This window comes from Rhodnius prolixus, unplaced genomic scaffold (assembly GCF_049639745.1).
Source record: "Rhodnius prolixus isolate KJV_2025 unplaced genomic scaffold, Rpr scaffold_7, whole genome shotgun sequence".
NCBI classification, from domain to species: domain Eukaryota; kingdom Metazoa; phylum Arthropoda; class Insecta; order Hemiptera; family Reduviidae; genus Rhodnius; species Rhodnius prolixus.
The window spans coordinates 29,799,839-29,825,619 of record NW_027411582.1 but is presented as its reverse complement, the minus strand read 5'-3'; the positions used below and the strand labels follow the sequence as shown (position 1 = coordinate 29,825,619).

The 25,781-nt window shown below is 30.8% G+C and overlaps 1 protein-coding gene, 1 long non-coding RNA gene and 1 other non-coding gene across 11 annotated transcripts in view; all 3 read right to left on the bottom strand.

The window, feature by feature from the left end:
- Nucleotides 1–3,496, bottom strand: part of HDAC4 (histone deacetylase 4) — a 304,732-nt gene extending 301,236 nt beyond the window's left edge. For 6 of the 7 annotated variants that reach the window (XM_074114818.1, XM_074114820.1, XM_074114826.1 and 3 more), the window contains exons 1-2: nt 3,316–3,496; nt 2,845–2,932 (exon numbers count right to left, since the gene is read on the bottom strand). In XM_074114818.1, the coding sequence (XP_073970919.1) occupies nt 2,845–2,878 (34 nt within the window). In that variant the 5' untranslated portion in view covers nt 2,879–2,932; nt 3,316–3,496. The remainder of the gene's footprint in view (nt 1–2,844; nt 2,933–3,315) is intronic. The other variant, XM_074114823.1, reaches the window with a different exon arrangement.
- A 15,813-nt stretch (nt 3,497–19,309) lies between these two features.
- Nucleotides 19,310–19,475, bottom strand: LOC141447662 (U1 spliceosomal RNA). Its single transcript, XR_012454506.1, has one exon. It is a non-coding gene; the product is annotated as a U1 spliceosomal RNA (small nuclear RNA).
- Nucleotides 19,476–21,262: 1,787 nt separating this feature from the next.
- LOC141446572 (uncharacterized) lies at nt 21,263–24,285 on the bottom strand. Of its 3 annotated transcripts, none has more exons than XR_012453794.1 (5): nt 23,863–24,285; nt 23,183–23,415; nt 22,895–23,113; nt 21,963–22,029; nt 21,263–21,676 (listed from the first exon to the last, which is right to left on the bottom strand). It is a non-coding gene; the product is annotated as an uncharacterized lncRNA (long non-coding RNA). The 3 variants fall into 3 exon arrangements; XR_012453793.1 differs by lacking the exon at nt 23,183–23,415 and having other exon boundaries at nt 21,271–21,362; nt 21,452–21,676; nt 23,863–24,281; XR_012453792.1 differs by lacking the exon at nt 23,183–23,415 and having other exon boundaries at nt 23,863–24,274.
- Between the last annotated feature and the right edge of the window lie 1,496 nt (nt 24,286–25,781).

The following is a 25,781-nucleotide window of genomic DNA, read 5'->3' as shown; positions in this document are numbered from 1 at the left end:
TTTGCTGACTTCAATATCACCGTCAATATTATTAATGGTTACTGGCAATAATATGGAATGAGCAGGGTCCACCAGATATCCACATCCATTCCACCAGATATCTGTCCTCTATTTAGTCGAGAATCTGTACCAAAAATAGTTTTATGAACACTGTTAACAAACAGTGTGATTTAGTTGGATTTGTTGTAACCAATACATGTTACGTCTAAATTCAAATTGGAAATTTTTGAGTATGATTTGAGTTTAGGTGGGCAAAGTGCTCCATAATAATGTAAAATTAGGAACCTACTAGACATGTAGCGTTAATATAGGATATGAAAACAAGCTGATAAATTTCTTCCAGCTTTTAAAATGATTTTCTGTCTCTTTTGCGACTAAACTTAAAGCAGATGTTAATCTAGAAATAATAGAAGACAAATTAAGATCTAAAATCTAATCAAAGGATCTTAAATGAAACCTAAACTTTCGGTCATAAAACTACCAATGCCCTAGAAGGAGTCACTCAAAGGACTGAAGTAAAATTTCCATTGATATTCTCCATTATTTTATTAAATCAGCACCATCAGACCTCGAAGTCTGCGCTTCTAATCAGAATAGAAAAGGGAAGGATTTTAACGTTTTTCCTAGCTAGACATGTACTAAGTCAAAACTTTAAAGAGGAGAGAAATATCTTAGAGTGTCTATCTATCCGTTTTACCACTGGGCTGAGATAGGCGTTAGGAGTTCATCAGAGGCTATTCGCCGAGGCTGACCGCAGAATTAATCCGTCAAGGCCGTGGGGCTATAAGGATAAATTGTAGGCCTATTAACTGGCCACTGCAAGCTCAGAAAACACATGCATCGCATGGCCCTGGCAGAAGATAGCCTTTGTAGGTTCTGTCAGGAAGAAGAGGAAACGGCACTGCACGTGTTGTGTCAGTGTGAGGGGCTCGTATGGCTAAGGATGTTACTTCTCGGGGAGGATAAAACCAAGGCCTGAGAGCTTTACCCAGGAGCCACTCTCCAGAATTAAGAGTCTGATTAAACAGACGGGTCTGGAGGGTGAGCTCTAAAGTCGGGGAGCCACAATAGATCCATAGGGGTCGCGGTGGCGCAGGCCTTGAGACCACCCTGATTTGATTTAATCTAATCTAATCTATCCGTCTTAGTGACCTGCTATTCAGACCTGAAAAAGAATATGGATCTCACGTCTTTACTGGGTCTATATGTTCAGTTATTAAAGTATTATATTGTGATTATTATTATAGTGTGGTATTCTAAGTCCGAATAGTTGTACAGGCCACAAATAAGCGGTGAATGGGGGTTGTTAATGTCTTAGTGCTGTGAGTCAGGGAAATCAGCAGCGACGACAAGATAAGGGTGACTCAACCCACTTCCTCATTTTAAAGCAAAAAAATACCAAAAAATTCCATTCAACAAACAGAAGTCCGATAGAAAATCTAAATAATTCTAAGCACTTTAAAAACTTAAGGTGTAACCAAAAAAAAACCATCTGCAATAAACACTTTGAATTTTAAGTCATAAAAATAACTTCTCGAGCAAAAAAAAAACATGTTCTCCAATGTAGATCCAACTACCAACCACAACAATACAATGAAACTATAAAATCAATAATTTTAAGAAACAGTATGAAGATGGGTAATCATCCATAACCGGTCAATGATATGAAAAAAAACCTTCAAACTAACATGGCCTAACTTTAAAAAAGGCTTTCATTCTTTTAAACCAAACCAACATCTTTAAAACAAGAAGTGAAATCAAAGAAATCAAGAATTGTGTAACAAACCCTTTGAATTTTACAGAATTACTATCTTTTCTGAAGAAAATTAAACCATACCCTTGATTAATCCCCCTAATAGCAGTAAGATTAAATAATCAAGATATTTGCCAGTTTAAAACTAAAACTCAGTAACTAATATTACAGCTTAATTTATCTATTTCATTAAATATGAAGAAAAAATATGTAATTTTTTTTTAATTAGGAACAAAAAACAGTACAATATCTCAAGAAATAGCATTCAAAGTTCAGGCAATTTTTTAAAGCAATTAGACTACAAAAACATTCTTAATAATTTGCAAAAACAATCAATGCAAATGAGCTGACTGTCGCCCCCCCAAAAAAAATCCAATAAAATTTGTTAAATGATTGATTACAACCATGATATTCATCAGCCTTTTTTGTTCTTTTTTTTTTAAATGTTGGCAAAAATTCAAATCATTAAGCAAAGAATCTGACCTAGGTCAAAGGTCATGATTATCTTAAAAATAAAGTGAGTATGATTTAAATTTAATATCACGCTCAATAATGTTTAAAAGATTAATATGTGATTTGTGATCATTTTTCTCCCTAATTTTCCAAATTTCAATTATGGATAATGTAAAATAGTAAAGAAGTAAAACTTAAAACGAATTATCTTAATTTAAGATATTGAAAAACTGTAGAATGTATCTAAGTTGTGATATTTTACTTGAACGCTCATAGAATGCGGTACTAGCTTATATTTACAAAAAGGATGTAAAAATAAACGTGTAACCTCGAAATTATAAGTTATGATAACGATATTCTTTCAATATTATTGAAATAAGAATCTATTTTTAATAAATAAGATAAACCTTTGGTGATAAATTTAACGATTAATTCACACAACAATTACGACAAAATACTGGATTTCTGGTTTTAATATAATCGTAATTTTTCACACTAAGATGAGTTAAATGTATTAATTTTTCAAAGAAATCTTGTTCTATAAATATATTTCAACAGAACATTATAAATCAATTTGTGATTACTGTAAAATGTAAAACGAAAATCCAAATCAAAAAATAATACTTAAACTTCCTTACCTGGTTTTGATTGCTCCGGATCTGGCTGCGACATTTTCTGATTTAAGGGGGTTTCAAGACCCCAACAGTTGTCAAGTCATAGCAGCCACTGAAATAATTAAAAAAAAAAGATATAAAACACCACATACCTAAAAAATATTCAAGAGAAACATACTTAAGTTATTTTAAGCAAAAAGTAAATGAAAAAAAAATCGAACAAATTACACTCAACTGATAAGAAAGTACTTATAACAGAAAAATGGAAGAAGTGAAATTGAGTTATCACTAAGGGCACCAAATAATATGATTTTTAAAAAGTCAAACAAATCTTAAACTGATTTCAATGTATAAATTGGAAGAAATGACATTCATTTTAAACAAAGATATTGTTTAGAAATAAAATCAGTAATAGTATTTAAATTCAGAGATCAGTTTCTTTCAAGTTGTCAACAGTCATTTTATCTAGTTTAAGAAAGAAATTAAAACTCATACCAGGATGTTGTCCAGTATAGACATGCCACTAATTACACATTACACTAATATCAAAATAAATATACGTAAATCGTTTTATAATTATGTTAACGACACTATGTATAAATTAAAATATCACGACATAACCACAAGAAACGAAATACGCACCGTACAGAGTCAGTGGCTACAACTCCCAGTATGGCCACTAGTTAAACAAATAATATCTCTACGATTAATTTTTCATTACATAGTGAAACTATTTTTTTAATAATGCCATAGAATTAAATAGATAATTTTATTTTTATTTTTTGTATAAACTAATTCTCAGATAAATGTATATATCTCGTAAATGTATAAAATAAATATACCCTTTGTCAGTACAAAAATGTTTAGTTAAAATATTTGCCGCTAGAGTGTAGTAGTTGCTTGATAGACAAGATTGAATTTATAATTTTAAAAATAATTACAATTTTACTTTCTTCTGGCCACTTATATCAATTTTAGGCATAATTCAAACAAAAAATAAAGTAATGAAATGTTATATTAACTTATACTTCCAATTAATAATACCTGATTGAGAAAGACATTCAATTTAAACAATAAATCTTACAAATCAATAATAAATCATCTTTGAACCATGATTCATTCCTAACGAAAACAATAGAAATATTAATTTTTATTTAACATAAAATAACATACACTTAAAACAAAGAAGACTTCAATTATGCCTTAGCTTGTTTAGAAATGATAAGTTCTTATTGGTTCCAAAATCCACTTGTTACCACAGTTACAATTAATTAGATCTGAAAGTAAGCTCTTTCTACTTAGATGGAGATATTAATTTTTTATTAAATCTAGGTGTGCATTGACATTTTGAGGATAATACAACTGATTGATAGCTTATGAGGTATTGAATTATAAGGTCCTACTAGTAAAAGCAAATTAGATGAAGCATTTAGTTTGGTCTACAGCATACATACTCACAGGTTATCAGGTCATTCTAAAAAATACAAGGCAATTCAAAGAAAATTTGTTTTTTTTTCCAGAAAGTTATAATAGGGTAAGTAGGAGAAAATTATTTGCATTAGACATTTTCTACACCAGCTCATTAAAAACATCGTGAAAGATATTTTGAATAATCTTAAGACGTACAGAGAAGATGAGTAAAAAAAACCTTTTAGACTGAATGTTCTTTCCTAGGGTGGGTTGCAGAGCACTTTCAAATTAATGTTACATCTTTCTTAGCTTATTTATTTTCTTTCATTCTGGCCGATTTCCATCTATTTTCAGAGATAGATTATTCAGACCAAACTAATTATTTATCCAGCAAATGTTTTCAATTCTTTGAAGTTAACACTATATGTGTCTGGACATTATTCATTTAAAAAGCACTTACTCAGATCGAAATGTAAACTTTGTTATACTTTTTACTACGAACTTAATCCTTTAATTTAAATTTCTTTATTTAACTAAGAGAAATGTACATCTGAAGTCTGTGTTATGAGTGGTACCAAATTGAAAATTTCAAAGAACTACTACTTAAAAACAATAAAAGCAGAATAATTTCTCAGTAGATTAATTATAATATACTTTATTACAGAATTTAATAAATGCCTTTTGAAGTCTAGGAAATTCTTTAATTTAAATAAATAATATAAAATAGAGAAACAGGGAAGTGGTTAGCGTTTTGGAACTTCCAAGCGGAGATTCCAGATTTGAATCCAGCTGCTGGCCCTTAGATATTCTTCTAATCCAGCTTCTTACAGCTAACTGTCCAATGATGGAGCACTGCATTTCGACCATTATTGATTGACATTTTCAGATGATGATTTAATTATTCACATTCCTTCTTTTGAACGTTTAAATGGTTGGAATTGATTCGTATTACTAAATTTTAATTACTGATTTCCATAAATGTACTCTTTATTTGTAAATTCCTGTCTATTCAATTAATTTTCATTAGATTTCAATTAGTTTTTCTATTTCATTGCCTAAATAATGTATCCATGGTCAATTTTTGTGTAAAGAAGTATTATATAAATTTACATACAAGAACTTACAACGTTCTCTGTCTTAATTATCTTATTTTTAATCAGTTCTTTGTTAATTCAATAGCAAGGCAAGGATAATATCTAAAATTTCTATGATTCTATCGCCAGGCAGAAAGACCATAGCTGGACATTAACTTGGTTTATCTAATGCAAATATTGAATATTGAATTAATGAATGATATATCATTCATTCAAGGAAACCTACTAGTAAGAAGCGTAGGAATTTAGATTATTATACTGATAGCTCTTTAGCTGAAATGTTATTTCAGAAAAACAATCTAATTAATTGGAATTACTTTTTTCTCAATGATTATTTGAGTAAGAATTGTGTAAAAACGTTAAATTATATTTTCAAAAGTGGAATGATTTTTTCAAAATACCCACCAGCTTCAGTCATACTAAGAAATCCCAATTATTAGCACTTATGTTACTTACGTGGCAAAAGTTAGTGTAATGAGTCATAAAAACCTTCATTTATACAAGAAAATTATTCTTCATCTTCAGGAAAAGGTGAGTACCGAAAATTTAAGACTGAGGACTACTCCATCTTACCTTTTCCATAAGTTATGAGCATACTAGCTTACTAATAGAGCAATTAGTAATGAGAATCAATTCTCCTGGAACGTTACAAGCAATTTAAAATGATTATCAGTGAAAGAGTTACAAAAAAAATAGAAATAAAATTTTTTAAAAAACAAAAATTAAAACGTTTATCCCAGCAGAAAAAATAGTAGCAAATTTCATGTGTTTTGATTCACTGGAGACATTCAGGTAAGTTTTGAATAGATAGTTAGCATAATGAAGATAAAATGACTGTTGAATTCTCTTCGAAGTGCTGAAATCTGTGTTGTTGCATGAACTGTTCTAAGCAACATGGTTAACACAGGCAATCTAATTGAGTGTAAAGCCTCTAAACATTAAAGTTGGGGTTTCTTTTTTAGTTATAGTATATATTGCAATATTAAGCACAATAAATGATCAATATATATGTATATTTTAAACTTTATTTCTTATAAGTAAGTTCCCCAACTTATTTTGTTACTTTAAAGTAATCCTGGCTCGACATATGGCATTAATCAACCTGCAAATTTATATAATCGAACTTACTTTTAGTTGTTACTTTTCTACGCATTCTCTTTCACTCTTATGTAAGTTTATTTATAGTGCTCAGAGAAGCTACACATATATTTCATGTAAAAAAGATTTGAAGAAACATTTCTTGACAATATGAACAAAATTACTTACAATTTTCAGCTAGAAGCTGAAATTAAGGGGCAATCTAGAAAAGAAGACACCGAAAAAGTACAAGGCTGAAAGAAAGTTTCGTACCATCAACTAAAGCTGAAAAGAAACCTGATGAAACATCATAGTCGGAAAAGAAACTTTCGAAACTTAAAACTATTGGCAAAAACACTTATTTTTATAAAATCAATTGTTGTTTGAGTGTTTAGGTTCCAGATTCCAGGAGACTTGCCTTGTTTTAGCCCAAATTGAGAAACAAGAAAGATATTAGAAGAACTTCTGAGGGTTTAAAAGTAAATGAATCTGTGCAGAAGGAAAAAATATAGTTGTGAAAACACATATAGTCGAAAAATTTAGATTGTTAGACCTACTAAATGTCAGTTATTTAAGAAAAAACTGCAACCAATGTTGCATAAAATTCTATTGATTGATAGGTAAATAAAGAAGTAAGTGAACTTATTAAGCTACAACCTATCTTTAACATTGAGATGATATTCTCCGTTTATGAATTTGTCTGAAACTTATAATAAAGGTAATCAGCTTTTTAAAAGAGATGTTAGTTTAGGTATTATTCTTTTTGATACCCGGACAACTCTACATTATCACTCACGAACCCGAAATCTTTACATAGGAATTCGGTGGTGAAGAAAAAAAGGAAATATCAGATTATTCTAAGTAGAACATGTGAAACTGGATAAGAAATTACAATAGAAAAACCTACTTTTAATGGAAAACTTCATTGTTGTTTCATATTGAAACTAAGATGAATTCCATGGATAAGAAGAATTGTAAAATTTGTCTTAATATACTCACGGAATTATAACAAATTGATATCACTCTTATTAATAAACTTATCAATCAGACTCCTTTAACTAAAATTTCCCAATCAGCAATGATTAAAAATATGTTACAGAATAAAAAAAAACACTTAATAAACTGAAGGGCGCTTTTATTAATTTTAAAATATAAACAAATATCTAAGGACTATCCAAACTTTTTTTTATTAGGATAAACTCCATTCTATTTTTAAGAATCAACGATATTTATAATTATCTAATACGGATTCACAGCACTCAACAAACGCTCAGTAACCTTCTCTACAAAGGGAATAAAACAAGCATTGGTTGGTGGTCGGTCAAGTTAGTAAGCTTTTAGACCAAAAGTGAATTACTGCGCTATCTATGAGCGTAAAATGTAACTATTTTAGTTTTAATGGTTGTTGCTAGATAGCATTTGCTGTTCCTTTTGAACGATTAAGATACATATTACACCACCATCAACAAGCCTTTTTTCAATTTTATTAGTGAGAACAAATCTGTGCTTTTTTTCTTCACAATTGTTTTAGAAAGAGTTTTAATCAAATAAGCCCATTACTTTTAATATTTGATTTGAAATTCTACACTTTTGCTCCTAATTTGTTATGAGAATTTAAAAAAAAAAAATTATTAAACACAAACCCAAAATTAGAAATTAAAAAAAAAGAATTGAAATAAATTCTAGAAATAGTTTAAAGTTTTATTTCAGTTATTTTCCCTGCCATCATACAAACTCTACCCCGAAGGGTTTAATTCCATTGAACTATTGTAAAAACAAAAATGTATCTTTGTGTAGCAGAAAATTGGAATTATATTAGTTATAATTACAGCCGCTAGAGTGCATAGGCTGGTCTGTTTTTGTAATGCTGTTCTTTACATCTTTTTAATTAATCGTTTGAATTGAAGCAATGAAAAAAACCGTTTGAATGAGCAATATTATATTAGAATTTATAAGATTTTTGTGGGAGTTTAGTAGACTTTACTTAAAAACAATTATTCTCTTAAATTGCAGTTTCCACAGAAAAGTTTTAATTACTATCAAATTCGTTTAATTAGAAATCGATAGAATTTATACATTATTTGCTTACAGTATTAAAGAAATTAAAATTATTAGTTAATTTCAAAGTTATCTAAATTTTTTGACCTCCAGAAACAAAGCTAAATATGGTTTGAAAGGGTAGTGATATATTTCGTCCTCAATGTTTTTGCATTGCTCGAAAAAATTCAATTTCCAAGAGGTCCGCAGTACGTGTTTATACAAAATGTGGATATAAGAAGAATTAGAGAATTTAAAAATTTTAATTTATTGAAAATGATTGAAACGATTAGAAATTCTTTCTGGAAATAAGAGCACTGGCTATTTACCTAACTTTTTTTTAAAGTTTTCACACACTTCTCTCGCTTTTGCTCTTGCAAAGCTACATATATACACGAGCTCTCTTTAACTTGGAGGCGATAAATTAAACAGTACTCTTTAAATGAGGACTCTTTTCGACAATAAGGCTATGTGAAATTGACTTTAGAAGGCAGAAAGATTGACTCCTCAGATAACATTAAATATTTGGATTAAACAGTGTCACTTAACAAGTTATACTCACCAAATCTTCTTGTGGGCCACCTTCCACGTATTGATCCCTCCACATATTTATCTGTAACAGACAAATATTTTTTTAGCAATAATCTATTAATTTGTAATTGTTCTTAAAATAATTACTAAAGACTATCAATATTTCACAGGCTCTCGCGGTATCCCCAGGAAGCGTCTCCCTCTTTCTACAGTCTTCATAGAAGTTAATCCTTCAGGATTGCGCCTTGGATAAAGCTATAGAATTGCAGTTGCCGATTGCAGAAGACATTGATCATTATAATTATTTCTATAACAGCCAGAAAGAGGCAGCATTTAAAGGAATGATTTAGGTAGGAAATCAGGCATGTCCAGTTTCTATCATTCAAAAATTTATTTCGCACCCGTTTCCATCGAAATAAACGAATGCACAAAAACCTAAAAATAATATTTATTTTTTTTCTCTTTTCATGCAATATTAATATTTATAGCTTTCCGACACCACTTTGAAGATCGACTTCGAGCGGCTAAAGCAAGTATTATGGCGAATTACAGTAATGTATTCAATAAAAATGGTGTACCGATTTCAGTTAAATTTGAAATGTTTAATGCAGTAGCTAGAGCCATAGTTAGTTACGCCGCGCAGACTTGGGGGTTCCTGTGGAGTGATATAATAGGAAGTTTAAATACTTTTTTCATTAAAAGATTGTTTCTGTTACCAAAGAACACGCCCAGTTATGTTATATATTTGGAGTCGGGTTTGACACCTATATTCGTTTTTACACTGAGCTTACATTATCGCTACATCCGGAAAGTGCTTACTTTACCAAATACACGATTACCAAAGATTTTAGCGGAACAAATTATAAGAGAAAAAATATTTTGGTTTAAAGAATTTAATGATATTTGTGAAAGGCAGGATATGGAATTAATGAAATATGACAGTGGAGGAGAGCATCAATTTGAACTTTTAGTTTAGAAAATAAAACAGTCATTTAAAAGAAATTTGATGGCTAAAGCTAAAGCTGCGGATTCAACTTTTCATTGTTTGTATAAGGAGTTAATTATAGATTTGGGTAAAAATCATTACATTAAAGATACTAACAAGTTACACTTTATGCAAACTATGATGAGGTTGAGAGGGCAGCTAATAAATTTAAACTACAGAGTGGGTCGTACAAGCGAGAGTCACCTCTGTTCAATGTGCAATCTTAATGTAGTTGAGGATTTATTGCATTATGTAGCTGAATGTCCAGTTCTTAAAGAATTTAGAATCCGATGGTTCAATAAGAAAACGCTGACAAAAACAGAAATAATTAGTTATCTGAATGGGCAGAATAATAGTTTTAAGCGCCTTTATTGGTACCACTTGGAAGCAGCTAATTACAGACAGTTTTTGATTTCTAATTATAATTTTTAAATTTACTTTTTTATGAGAAGGTTTTTAATAGAATTTTGCGGATTTCATTAATCAATTTAAATTTGTTTATATTATTTTTGCGATTATTTTAATTTTCTGTTACAAAGAATCTTTTTTGTTTATGTAGTAGTTTATGAAAAATATCTATATTAATGTATAATTTTTGTAAGTGAGGTCAACCTCTGCAGACGGACATAATGTCCATGCATTGTGTGGTTTTCTTAGTTTTCTGTTCTTTATTATTTTTTATCGTTATTTAATATTAAATAAACACACATTATTATTATTATTAATATTTATCTGTATGAGTCTTCCAATTGGTTCAGCTTTGCGAACCGTGAGCTCTATTACTATTTGTGTAGTTCAAAGTGCCAACTCTAAATAAGTTTTTTTTTTTTTTTTTTTTTTTTTAAAGGACGTAGCTTTAAAATAACTTATACGGTCAATTAAATACAGTTAGATAAAACCAGAGTTAGATAAAACCAGAGATGTACTGAAACTACGTCAGTAAAGTATATATTTTGGCTGACTTGAATTAAAATTCAGGACACACTACTCATAATCTGATAGAACGTGATAAACATTATTCAAGACAAAACACTTTAATAAATATTTACATCATAAACAAACCAGATGGAAAGACAAGATACAAATTCTTGTTCTACGCTAAATGAACGAAAATAAAGAAAAATACAAGAAAATAAACAACTGATCTATTATTCTATCCTGTATACCGGTATTGAGATTTGGCTTTATTCTCTCGGATTGATGTTATCTCTTGAACATTTATTCTGAATAAATAAATCAATAGTAATTTGTATTGATAAAGAAAGTACTGTCACTGGAGTGGAATTTCCGTGAGTAGAATTAGAAAAAATTGGGACAAACTCATTTTGCTAAGAAATAAGAAGCCATTCTGTTTCATTTAAAAATCAAGGGCAATAATGATGTGTCTTCCTAATTCAACAGAGAAACTACAAACAGATGTTGGTGAATTTATTTTATTTTTTCTGTCCAAATGAAACACACTCATCGTACATATTTGACCATTTTTTATTTAACACAAAAATAACGGAATAAAATGATGCACTGGCCAGACACCGAAACTATATCTTCAAAACTGGACAGGTTAGGCCTACATAAACGCAAACATTAGATACGATTACATTACTTCTAGTGACAAGAGATAAAAAAACAGTTAGAGGTAAAACCTCTTATAATCCGTTTTCCAATATGTTTTATGTTCCCCCAACAAATATAATGATTGCTAAAACTTGAGGGGAAAAAAAAGAAGGTTAAATAATCAGGAAAAACCGTTTATATTTTTTTGTCGTCTGGATAATCGAATATATTGGTAAATACTAAACCTCTCTCTTTCAGTATAGGAAAGCTCTCATTTCCTAAGAACTTTTCATCGCTCCTTCTTTAGGAAAGCTTTTAGAGGGAAAAGTGGATTAGGCTTGCCACTCTGCCCCTTACACTTTGCTACCCTTCTAGTTGCTTCCAAGTTTTAACAAGCGCACAGCTACAAAATTATTACTTCCAAAAGCTTAACCACTTAAAGCTCTATGTGTGTGACAGAGAGAGAGGAGGAAATAGGTTCTTGTGAATGGAAATAGAGAAGTTTGGATTGGTAATTTTAACCAATTACAATGATTGGTAAAATAAGCAGCTTTTAAAAGACATTCAACAATTCTTAATTAATTTATTATTCAATTTACTTGAAAAAATAATTTATTTCGAGGCTCTGCCGGTGCTATCAATTTGATGTGCAGTTAATTTGTCCTCTCTGCCAATTGTACGCACCAAATGACTTATTTCACTTTTTAATGAACAGCCTGGCCTCATCATCATCACACAGAGCTAAATATTTAGTAAAACATTTTTCTGCAATCTCCGACTATAAGAGAAGAGAATATAAAGGATATCCCTACTTTGTATAGCATCAGTTTGTACCAGCATCAGTATGACTGTAAGACAAAAAAAAAAGACGACAATTCCACCGCGCTACTTAGACAACACATGGACAAAAAACACAATTTTGACTTTCAGAATGTGACAGTACTCGATAGGGAATAAAACAGTATAAGCGAAATTTTCTTGAAATGTGCCACATAGTAAAACAGAATAACACAGTAAACTTTAGGACAGACACGTCGAATTTAGCCAATTGCTACAATTTTATCATTAAAAAATAAATAGATATCAAAAATTTGGACATAATTATTGCTGGGTTTGTTTAAATTTACTTCAAATCTTTTGGTTATTTGTTATTTAGTTCATAAGGGTTATTTGGTTCTCCTGTGTTTTGTGTTAAACGGCTTTTGTTGTTTAAAGAAATTTCACAATATTTATTGTATTTACTCTTTTGTTGTAATTAGTCTATTGTATCTGTCCAATTGTAATTACCGTGTAAGTCCCGCTATATCTGTATAATACCTGCTTCTCCATTTCTGGCTCTTAGTTTCTGTAACTCAACCACGTAAGTTTCAATAATTATAAAGAATTTATTATATTTTACTGTTTATTTTTGTATTACTGATTTTTACTAGTTTTTCTATGTTACTGACTCTGTAAATTGTTTTGTATTTGTAATATCCAGGCCCTGAAGAGGACAATATATTTGTCGAAACGTTGGCAAAAAGACGAGTTTGTTTTTTATTTGACCGATTCCTCGCCAATCTTGAATCCTTATTTTGTATTGAAAGTTTTAAATTAAGAAATTTATTATTATCTTAATGTTAGTGGTCTATTATTAATATAAATTCAAGAAATCTCATTTCTATACATAAGAACTATTATTTTGTTAGACAAAGAATGATATATTTTGGTTTTTAGCACTGATATTATTACAATTAAATAGTATTTTTCTATGTAGCCAACTCCCTCTGTAAACCTAACGGTGTAAACAGAGTAATAAATAAGTAAATAAATAAATTTAGAGGCTCTGAGTTTGAAAAAAAGTGTATTTCAGGAAATCATAGTGAACAGCATTGACTAAAACAAAATAAAATATAAGTAAGAAGACAGAAACTACTCTCATTGGTGGCCCTTTCGTCAAGAAAACCTACATCGCTGATCAGTTTCAAAAGGAGATTTCGAGACCACTGGATTCAGTCGGCGAGATGGATACTCAGATGGTTTCTAGTAGAGGCTAGAGAGTGTGGTGGGACATTTCTGATATTTCTCTTTGGCTAGCTGCTATACAAAAAAATTTAGAACAGTCTCTTTTTTTTCAGTGTGAGTTTCGAAGACCAATATTCGTTCTAATATCTTAGAGTGGAATGTAGGTTTGACAATTTGAACCCAAGAATTTTTTAGCCATAAGTCTTTGTAGGTTTGACTGTAGAGTTGTATTTCAGTCGTTTTAATTCCGACGGTCATTTAAATCATCTTTTATTGATTTTTGGCCCACTTTGTCATTGCTTGTCTTTTAAGACTTTTGTTTGGATGCCATGTTATTTGTTTGTCTATGAAAAGCCTAAAGTAATGAACTAGGTCTATACAAAGAAAAAAGAAAATATTCTAGCACTGAATTTACTGACCTTTAAATTGCCTTTAACTAACTAGATAGTGTAGGCGTGCCAAAATTACAAACTAGATAATTAGCACATATAAGGGGAAAATAGCACCTACGTGTGGCCATATCATCAAACCAAATTGTATGGTTAACAATGTCTATTTCTCCTAGTTAGGGAAGTATTGCGGGGACAAATTTTCAAAATTGATTTTCCTATCAAAATAAATGAGAAAAACAAAAATATTAACGCTTATCCCGTGTATATAACCAGCATATCTCAAAAATTATACAAAAATCAATGGAGTATGAATTTGGAATTCCGATTCGGTTCTCCAATGGTTCCTGATGATAGAATATTTCCAGATTTCCTCCCAAATTAGCTCTAAAATTTTTCCTTAAAACCAAATTATTTACTAATTTCCTGAGCTATAACCAAATGTTATATTCCGATAATTAAATCAACATTTTTCTTAACCAATTTTCTTTGAATTTAGATTTGAAGTAATGCTTTTAATTTCATTACATAAAAATGGTAAATGAGTAAACTTATGTTTGCTTTCGCTGCTAATAACCTAAAATCAATTTTATTGGAAAATATAATCCTTTTAAATATTATAAATAAAGTGATATTTATTTTTACATGAATCCGGATAGAAGTTAAAAAGAAGTAGTTTAACAAAGTTGCACTTTCAGTGGTCGTACTTTGGTTGAAATTTTGACACTTAACTTTGTGATAATGGAACTGCATATCAAATTTGAGCTTTATATAAAAAAAAGCCTCCCATAATCGTTTTATCCTTATCTCGACAGCTATCTGTCCTGGCAATATTACAGAATCGGAACAGCTGAACACGATGATCTGAAGAGACGATCATATTACAGAACTGTTCTATTACAAGCTGCACAACGCCTCAAGTGTCCAACCAAACAATGAACTTCTCAATTGCAAATAAAAGTTTTTGTTTTATCTCCTAAAATAGTGTCTAAATTGATTTTCTCCTGAATCTGATCTTTTTCAAGAGAGTTTTATTGAAGTCAGGGGTTCTATTTAATAAAATAAAATAAACATTCTTAAAATAGAAATCTCCTAGATGAAAGGTCAAAGTAAAAATAACTGAAGATTCCAATTTTACTCATGTTTATTATGAGTCACATTACTATTTCAGAGGTTGAAATTCCTCAAGATATACTTTGGACCTGGCCTCTTCACTTTTAAGACATCAGATCTTTCACCTCATCCGCACCACAACCTCCATTTACGCAGATGATTTAGCCCATTCTCTCTTCTCATTTTTGACCGTGGAAAAATCTTGCAACAATACTATTTTCTAGAAGAGGTTTAAAAAGTGGAAAAGCAAAATGAAAATACTTTACATTGCCAAAAGAATGGCATGGAAGTCAACGTGAGACTGACAATCGTCAAGAAAATCAGACATATTACTACTTAATGATCTGGCCGTGTGCCCTCTTATAAGGTACGGATAGATCAGAAAGCACAGGGTTGTTCTAATGGGTTCAGTTTGGGAAGGACAAGACAGGAGGAGAGGAAACGTCACGAAATTTATTTTATTTTACAGTTTATGAACGTACAAAAAATTAATATTTTTAATTGAAAACGTAAAATTTAATAGAACCACCATGTTTCTTTACTCGCTTAAATTAGAAAGAAAAATTGTAAATTAAAACCTAAAGGAAGCTTTATTTAAGAAAGAAATTACCACTAAATTTTCAAAAATAGTTTTTCCAGATAATATTTTCAGTAAATTGAAAAATTTTATAAGAGGCAAATTTGTTTGAGTACATGAGGAGAACCCAGTGCTTACGAGGGTCGTTTGAAAAGTCCGTGCAAAGTCAGAGAGATAGCACCACTGGCGCGTATCGAGGTTATGTTTAGTTAGTAGCATCTCTTGGAAGAGCACACACCAAGTTTCAGCCAGATCGGTCTATTTCTTTGTGTTTGGCATTCGTTTGAATCGAGGAAGTCGAGTGATTTTCAAAAAATGGACGAAAAAGAATTTCGTGTGTTGATTAAACACTACTTTATGAAAGGCAAAACGCCTCAGGAGACTAAAGAGAAGCTTGATAAACATTATGGTTACTCTGCACCTTCGATTAGAACAGTTTATAAGTGGTTTCAAAATTTTCGGAGTGGCCATATGGGCACAAGTGACGCTGAACGTTCTGGACGCCCTGTTGAGGTTACTACTCCAGAAATCATTGATAAAATCCATGATATGGTGACGGATGACAGAAGAGTGAAGGTGCGTGAGATTGCTAGTGCTGTGGGCATCTCGAATGAACGGGTACATAATATTTTGCATCAACATTTGGACATGACAATGCTATCTGCAAGATGGGTGCCGCGATTGCTCACGCTTGACCAAAAACGAAATCGTGTGAAGTGTTGCAAGGACGGTTTGCAGCTGTTCCAGAAGAATCCGCAGGACTTTAAGCGTCGTTTCGTCACTGAGGATGAAACATGGATACATCACTACACTCCTGAGACCAAAGAACAATCTAAACAATGGGTTACCAAGGGGGAATCTGCGCCAAAAAAGGCGAAGACCGTTCCTTCGGCCGGAAAGATTATGGCGACTGTCTTTTTGGGATTCGCAAGGAATAATCCTCATCGACTATCTGGAAAAGGGTAAAACTATTACAGGTGCATATTATTCATCGTTATTGGACCGTTTGAAAACCGAGCTGCAAGAAAAACGCCCACGATTGGCCCACAAAAAAGTCCTTTTCCATCACGACAACGCACCAGCTCACACCTCAGCAGTTGTGGTCGCAAAATTAATGGAAATAGGGTTCCAACTCGTTTCACATCCCCCCTATTCTCCAGACTTGGCTCCCTCGGACTACTATTTGTTCCCCAATATGAAGAAATGGCTGGCGGGAAAAAGATTTTATTCAAACGAGGAGGTGATTGCAGAAACGAATGGCTATTTTTCAGACTTGGACAAATCCTATTATTCGGAAGGGATCAACAAACTAGAGCAGCATTGGACGAAGTGTATAAGCCTAAAAGGAGACTATGTTGAAAAATAAAAAAGGTTTACCCCAAAAAATTAAGTAGTTTTTATTTTTGCACGGACTTTTCAAACGACCCTCGTAATGTATGTACTAAATGCAAATGCATAGTGGAGATAGTTGCAGATATCAGAGATGCAGAATATGCACATAAACTTTACTCTTTTTTTTTTTATTAAGATAAAACTTAAAGTAAAAATTGTTTTTTCTATTACTAACTTTAAAAAAACTTTAACGTTCTATATATCTTCAAGAGTATTAAAAATTGTATCTTAACATAGAAACTTTAAATAACAAAAGTTTGTTGGCTAGGAAGTCGTACAATAACTTTTTTTAGAAATATTTTCTACTTTCTTATTCATTTAGAACCACATAAAAATTGATACGTACATATATTTTAACATATATATTGAAATAAGTTCCATTTTGGTTCGTGTGGGACATGTTAGTTTTTATTGGCAATCTAAGAGATTCTTCTATTCAAAATTAAATTTTGTTACAATTTTTAGTGTTTTTTCTGTCCTCTTCTAATACTTAAGAATGGCAATGCTTTCAAAATAATATTTTTGTTTACTACTCGGCCATTATTTTGGGATCTATTAATTCTGATTCTAAGGATTTAATTTCACAACCTGGAAGTATTTGCTCCATATTTCTATCTAAAACAAGACCATACTAAATTCTAAACTAAACTTAATCAAGTTGTAATGATAAGGGCACTAACGTCAGAAGAATCTGCATCTTCTGTGATTGTCAGGCCGCCTTTAAGAATTTAGAGAAACACTACTTGAGATCGAAGATTGCTACCTAACGCTGTAGAGAATTGTAATCATAGCGAACTACTACTGAGAATGGGGCTACGCAGTTAATCTCTGACCCCAAACATAAAACTGTCTGTAGTACCATTAAAATGGCTTCTAAAGAAGCAAACTTTTTGGCGCAGTTTGATAGAAGGTTGTGAAACCAGCGTTTTACTTATTTATCTGCTTTTAATTTATGAAAGGTCTCAAATAAACTCACATCAACAAAGCATTGGCTTGTTTATAATAGTTTCTTTGATTGTTTTGTGAGTTGTAAAAGCCTGTGTTGGCGTAATGTAATTACCAAATTATTAATAGAGTTGAGTGAATTTATATGTTTATGGAAATAATCGTTTAATTTGAATTATAAAATAAAATTAGATCAAGGCGATAAATGTATGAAAACAAAAACATGTAAACATTATTTTCTAATAAAACCTTTATAATAATAATAAACTCACAGACATCCAGTAAAAATTCATTGTAATAGATAGGAAGATAAAATTACAATTGTAAGTGCACCAAGAGAAAAATAAGGGAAACGAAGCGGCAGATTTATTGGCCCAGGAAGGCTCTGCGGGACACTTCGTTGGCCCGGAGCCCTGTTTTGGGGTTCCGAAGTGTGTTAAGACAGCGACCATTAACTTATGGGTGCAGAGTAGGTCTCCAAGAGTAGTGGCTTGCCACCACTGGGCAGAGACAGGCGAAGGAGTTTATTAAAGGCTATTCGCCGAGGCTGAATGCAGAATTAATCCGTCAAGGCCGTGGGGCTATAAGGATGATTGTAGGCCTATTAACTGGCCACTGCAGACTCAGAAAACACATGCATCGCATGGGCCTGGGAGATGATAGCCTCTGTAGGTTCTGTCAGGAAGAGGAGGAAACGGCACTGCACGTGTTGTGTCAGTGTGAGGGGCTCGTGTGGCAAAGGATGTTACTTCTCGGGGAGGAAAAACCAAGCCCTGTGAGGTTTACTCAAGAGTCACTCTCCAGCATTAAGAGTCTGATTAAAAGGACAGGTCTGGAGGGTGAGCTTTAAAGTGAGGGGAGCCACAATAGATCCAAAGGGGTCGCAGTGGCGTAGGCCTTGAGGCCGCCCTAGTCTAATCTAATCTAATCTAAGAGAAATTGAGGAGTATATATTTATCTAGTTGGTTTTCTGCTTGAATATGAACGGCTTAGTGCAAGCGCCGCTCAAAAAAGCAATGCTTATTGTAACTATAGCTATAAGATCAACGTCAATCCTCTAAAAGGAATCACAGACAGGCCTGGGAGACCTGTGAGCCAGTGAATAAAGCCTGTTAAAAGCTAGATAGCCTGAAAGTCTAAGTGAGATACTGTAAATAACATGGACAGAACTTCCTAAATAGTGCTTGTTTGTTAAACATACATTGATTGTTCAATGGTCATGGATTGTTTCATCCAAACAGGATAGACTTGTGGTCAAAATTTGGCTTTCAAGAGGCAGGCTGGTTGATTGGCAATGAGTTCTGTTAATAAGTTTTCTGTTGCAGCATTAATTTCTTGCCCACATTACAAATTCAGATTGGGCTGGCTAATACATTATCCCATGGTAACTGCGCGAACGCAGTAACCACTACTATCAAAAATTATGCGTACGACATATCCACATTAGGGATATTCACAGGAATTCAACTATCACCTAGTGCAATGCAATAGCATCATCCTGGGGAACCGCCTTTATGATCACAGTTTACCCTACGCCAAGTAAGTACTTTAAACTACACAGTTCTCTCATTTATTTTACAATAATTTAAATAAATTCTATGGGAAGAAGTTTTTTTTTGCATAATTTTACATAATAATCTAGGTTACCATGTTATTCTAAAATCTATAACTCTTCTAACAATAACTTGTTCTAATAAATCTCTAATACATTTAAACGCACTTAATTAAGCGGCTTTACAAAAAAAAATAGTACCAAATTTTCTCAAAAGATAGAGGAAGCTTCTTTATTTTAAGAATTAACAAGTGATGCATTGTAAAATCGGACTTCGAAAGAAGTCAGAAAAGAAAACTAATAAAAGCAGTCTAATTTTGTGTGCCTTGAAGATTACCTCCGATTTGTTCTCTTTACCGCTTACGAATGAAAATTTAAAATTACTTCGGAAAATTTTCGTTAAATATGGCAGAAATTCAATTATGATAATTGCACAATTACAGTACTCCAGTTCCACTATGCTACATTAAATTATGAATAAATATTTAATTATAAAGTTTAATTAAACATAGAGGAAAGGAGAGACTGTTAAATGTATGCAGATCTAAAACCAGAAATGATACTATCTTCACTTCAGTATAGAGTTCATCACTTTATAAGTAATAATTTATACCTTTTCTGTTTCAGTGATTTATCTGATGTTTCATTTATTTCATCTATGTTTGCTAATAAATAAATGTTTCAGTTACAGTTAAATGAAAGTAAATGTTTGTTGTAACACCTGATATGTTTTACAAAACCTTTGCATATAAAATAGTATTCTGTTTTAATAATCCCTAATTATTAGTCTAAAGGTAAAGTGGTAAACTTTATAAGACCTCAGTACAACAAAAAGTTTGCAGCAAGGATGCTGTAAGTCATGAAATAGCAATAAGGAAGTGTCACAGAACATCTTTACAACTAATTATTCGCAGCCGACTAGTTGGTGTTGCTCAGGATGCGAAATTCACGTTGAGATGAATAAGGAATACAAGTAGCACACGGTACCTCATTCGAAGTCTTAATAGAGTGCAGCTCAGAATTGAGGTGAAGGCAACCTACAGATTCAAATATCAGAGACCCATAGCCGAGAGAAGAGGTGATTCAATGAATGTAATGTATAGAAGGGTGAAGATAAGACAGTAATTTGTTTGTAAAATTCGGTGTTATAGTGTCGAAGTCCCAAACATGAGTAGCCCCAGTTTTGAAAACTTTGAAAGACAGAGCAACAATAAGAACATATTATAAAATAAATCTTATAAAATAAATAAGAGATTCAATATCCACTGAAATGGACACCGAGAGAAGATTCAGAAAAGATAAAATTAGAAATGTGATTACAAAACATGACTAGAAATCAAAAGGAACATCCTTCAAAGTCTCAAACTGAAGTAGTTCAATTGATTAGGAAACTGGTTTAGAATGAATGAACAGCTCCAAAAGCTGTTTCCAACTAGGAAACAAAAGTGAAAATGAAAAAAGAATGGCCCAGACAGGCAAGCTGTGACTATTAGAACTAGAAAAAGCAGATAAATGCCTATTTACATTAGATTACAACTATATATTTATGACATCCCACAAAATTATTGGAAATTATCTCGAAGCATACGAATGCACAGAAAAAATTAAAAGAATCAGATTACCTGATTTTTTTATGATCAAATAATCTTCCGGCAAAGTCTTATAACTTTTTTTAATGATTCCAATTTTTTCTTCGACTAATTCAAAACTAAGCAGATTCTGCGTAAGATTCAGACTTTTTTTAAAAATGAGAATGGGATAATTAAAATAATTCTTTTAGCAATAAGTTTTATTAGGGCTTATCCTCTAAGCCTCTTTCAATGCCCCTATTTACCACATTGCAATATCAGAAACGATCATTTCAAGCCTAAAAAGACATTATCTACAAGAAAAAATAATGTCAAAATGAAACAATAAATAAATTTAACTAAAGGAAAATTTCTATGCCATTAACAACTGAATGGTACATACCATAGAAGAAAATTCAGCTTAATAAAAATTCTATGATTATGTTCGAATCACGATAATATAAAGCAAAAAGAAACTTGACACTTTGGTTTAAATAATATATATATATATATAACACAAGATTATTTTAAATAAAGCACAATTTTTATTTTTGACTTGTATGTAACGAAAGATTATAAATAGTAAAAAGTCCCATTAAGTTCCACCCGCTAATGGCGGGTTTAAGACCTGCAACAGAAAAAACGAAGAAGTATATAATATTATTATTTAAAAATAAATAAATAAAAATTGAATTATAAATAAAATAATTATTCTAATATTCAAGTTTTAAAATTTAAATGAATTAAATTTCAAAACTTTTCTTAACTAAATTTACTCAGTTCAAAATAATCACAATTATTGATTTTATTAAATTAAAAATACTGATCAATTATAATAAATAAATTAAATCCAAATATTATTTTGGTTAAACAATTAATTAATAATTATTTCTAATTTAAGATATTATCAGTACCAGAAGCTGGGGCATAGAGATTTCCTCTTTTAATTTCATCATGTCTGCCGATCTGATCTCCAACTCTCTGTGTAAGTAGATTTAGTTTCATTTATTAATAAGTTAATTTTTAAGTATTAACGTTAATTTACTGCAATTTTAATTTAAAAGAAAACTAAAATAAAAACTATCAAATAATTTTTTGGTTTCTTTAAAGATTACTTTTAATATATGACTTTGAAATATTTAAGGTCTACGAATTGAAAAAAGAATCATGGCGATTATAGTTAATTGGATTTTCATTACTTATTTTTGTTAATTAATGATCTAAAATCAATCAAATTGATTGTTTTAAAACGTTTAAATAACTTGAAATTATTACTTTTAGATATTTTGGATTGTTGGAGTACTGGTAAGATCTTACTGATTCTGGAATGATGGCAAAAACTTTTTTGATAGGAGGATCATACAGGTAAGATTGTACTTTACAATGATAAATTAATTATTTTTTTTGAGAATAACTCAAGAATTATTTCCCAGTCAAACTGGAAAATAGGAATATTCAAGACTTTAAAGATTGCTTTGAAATAAAAGTAAGGAAATTTAAGAATTATGACCTTGACTTTAAATTTTTATAAATTTATTGCTACAAGATGTCTAATTTTTAAAATCCCACTATTTCTTACTTTCTATTTGTTATAAATTAAATAATGATGAGTTAGATTGGTTGAAGGTGAAACCTGGACATTTTTTGGGGGGGTCAAAAATTAATTTGTCTAAAGATGTACAGCTCACTGTACATTTCGAAATGTTAACATATTATTACATATTTTTAAGTAATAATTTTAGCGTTATTGATAAAACAATTTATTAAACTTTTATTCGATTTTTGTACCTGATCTGGAATACTGGAATGGTTAATGAGTTCAATTTAGTATTTTAATAAAACATACCTGTTAATAAATGATTTTATTTCCAAAAAGCTTGGCACTTCTTCAAAACTTTGTCCAGATTATTTTGTCTTCTTTCTGATAAAACAGTTTTTAAGAATTCTGTAGACACTTTTCTTCAATTATTTCATAAAATTTCATTTGATTTTGGTTAAATCTTTGCTTATTTCCTTCATCGAAATCGGCTAGATAGTAAAAATTCTAGCTGCATTTCTTTAGATCCTAAAATGATTATAAAATATAAATAAGTATTTTACACTAAACTTTACATGCAAAGCTTGCAACTTATACTTTAAAAAAATCCAAAAACAGATTTCATTCCTTAAAATATTTGAGATCTAGGCCTCAGAAACAGAAATAATTTTCGTTTTCATTTCCCATTTTTGTTTTATCTTGTGATTCATCATTAAGAAACAAAAACGAACTTTAATAATTTTTTGTTTTTTTTCACAATTAGTTGCCACTTGTATTTTTCAACATTTTACAACTTTAAATAGCCATTGTCAAGATCAGTTTTGCTGTTTCTGTAACAATTAAAATTACCTGTTCAGAACAGTTATTGCCTTTGAATGAAGTTTAAACATTTTCAACTTGTGTTTAGAGTAATGTAAAAAATGATTTGATCAGTCAATAAAGCAATTAGGTTATGTACAACATTTAGCTAGTTGGCAAATATCTTTAAGCCTCTTTTAAAAAAAAAAGTATGATAAAGCCCTACTTAAGTATAAAAGCTGAAATTTCAAAGTTCTTTAACGAATATTAAAAAAAAATCATTAATGTCCATGTATGTTTTAACATAGTAGAACATACTACGTTAAAACATACAGTATGTAATCCTCAGTACATTTTCTGACAAATAATTGTTTTAATTCACTAAGAAAAGTAATTTTGATGTGTGAAATGTTTAAGACTAAAAATATAAAAGACTGTTATAAACTTTACTGAAAGAATGAAAACCAATCTAAAATAACCTGTACAATTGCAGGTGCATGATGCTTCGATATGCTCTTTTATCGTCAATATCTTGAAAAACTCTGATAGAAAATGAAAATTTAACATTCTTCCTGTCATATAAGGTAAGAAAACTTTCACTTTATGAAATGCTAATATAACTGTATGAATTTAACCTTAGTTTTGTTTGAATTAAAAAAGGTAACTGTACCAAACGCAGATCATACTTTACTTAATAATATGCTATTTACTTTAAACATAATTCGGAAAAAAGCTGATAAAAGCAAAGAAAACCATTAAAATGGAAAATTATTTCAGCAACTACACAATAATACCTCACATGATACATAGTAACTTAGTGGTAGTAAGAAATGAGTAAAGTTATTTGCCCCACTATCATTATAATTCAATTAGGAAGCCATCACTATACTTAATTTTATAACCTATTTTTGATCTCCTATAATGAGAAAAATGACTGTCCTTATTTACTGAAATCAATGTGCAATTTCTGTCAAGATTTTGTGGTTAGAACTAAAATTTTGAAATGAACATTAATTCTTAGTAAATACATAACCATAATGGAATTTTATTTCTAAATTTTATTAATTTTTTGGTTACACTTTTTGATGGTGAATTCCTAATACCTAGTTCATTTAAAGTTCTAGAATAAGATCGCAACTAGTGGAATTTGAGGACTTTTTGTGTTAACATCCAAAAACTGCATCTTCTAATTACTTCATCATCTAAGTTGATCGTTTTTGGAGATCTTTTATTCCAGATCTGTGAAAGTACTTGTACTCTCTCTAGTTCTTCGACATTTTTATTTCCTGTTCGAAGTCATTTAAGTACGTTATTATGATATTTATTCAAATAATTTATATGTATTCTTATCTTTCATTTTTCATCTATTACATCTTTTAGCATAATTCTTTATTCTCGCAAGTTTTTAACTATTCTTCATGCTTTTTTTGTTTTGTTTTGTCACCACATCTTTCTGAAAGCTAGAAGCACTGCAATGAAGAGTTTTGCGAATGGCATGTCTCATTTATGTGTCTCTTCTTCTTAGATGTGAGGATGCATCTCTCGTTCAATGTTTTTCATACTTTAATACGAGTCTGCAGATACTTTAGATAAGTTTAAAGTAAATATCTTCTAATACTACTATGTTCTAAGGTCGCATTCACTTTTACATTTTTGAATTTCTTTTCCAAATAGGTAGTTTTATTAATGAGAAGTTATAGTCTTTCGATTTCCTTTATCAACGGTTGAATTATTAATTTAATATCAGGGACGGAAAAAGTCCTTCTAAATCCTAGTTAAGATAATTGGGCCCAGAATTGCGACTATTATTTTTTTGTATTGTTACATAAATACTTTGTACATCCCAGAGATTTATTGACCCTTAGTTCTTTATGTTCTCTCGCTATGACCCTTTTTAAACGCCAACATTAATTTCCCTTTCAACGACCTTTTCTGGGATAGTTTTAGTACTCAGACTGGCAATGAAAAGTTTACAGTGTTACTCCGTCAACTCTCGCTTTTATCTCTTCATTTAGAATTCCGTCCAGACCTCAGACTTTCCCTTCCATTTAGTTTTTTTGCACTATTTGGTGGACGCTTTCTTTAAGGAATACTCCCAGTAAATCTTGGATACTGCTGTCTCTTCATCCACCTTCTTTATGGCTACTTATTAAGAAAATTTCTCATTTTATTGTACATTCTCTATCCACTTTGTACAGGTTACCATAAAATTTCTTATATTACATCACATATTTCATTTATTTCCCTTGTAACCCATTCCTTTAGTAGCAACAACTATTTTACTAGTTCCTAAGTTTCTATTGTTGTAACTTGATACAATAATTTTTTTCCCACACTCCGAGTAATTGAGAGAAATGTATTGGAATGTTCGCCCGGTTGGTTTAAACAGAAGTGATAT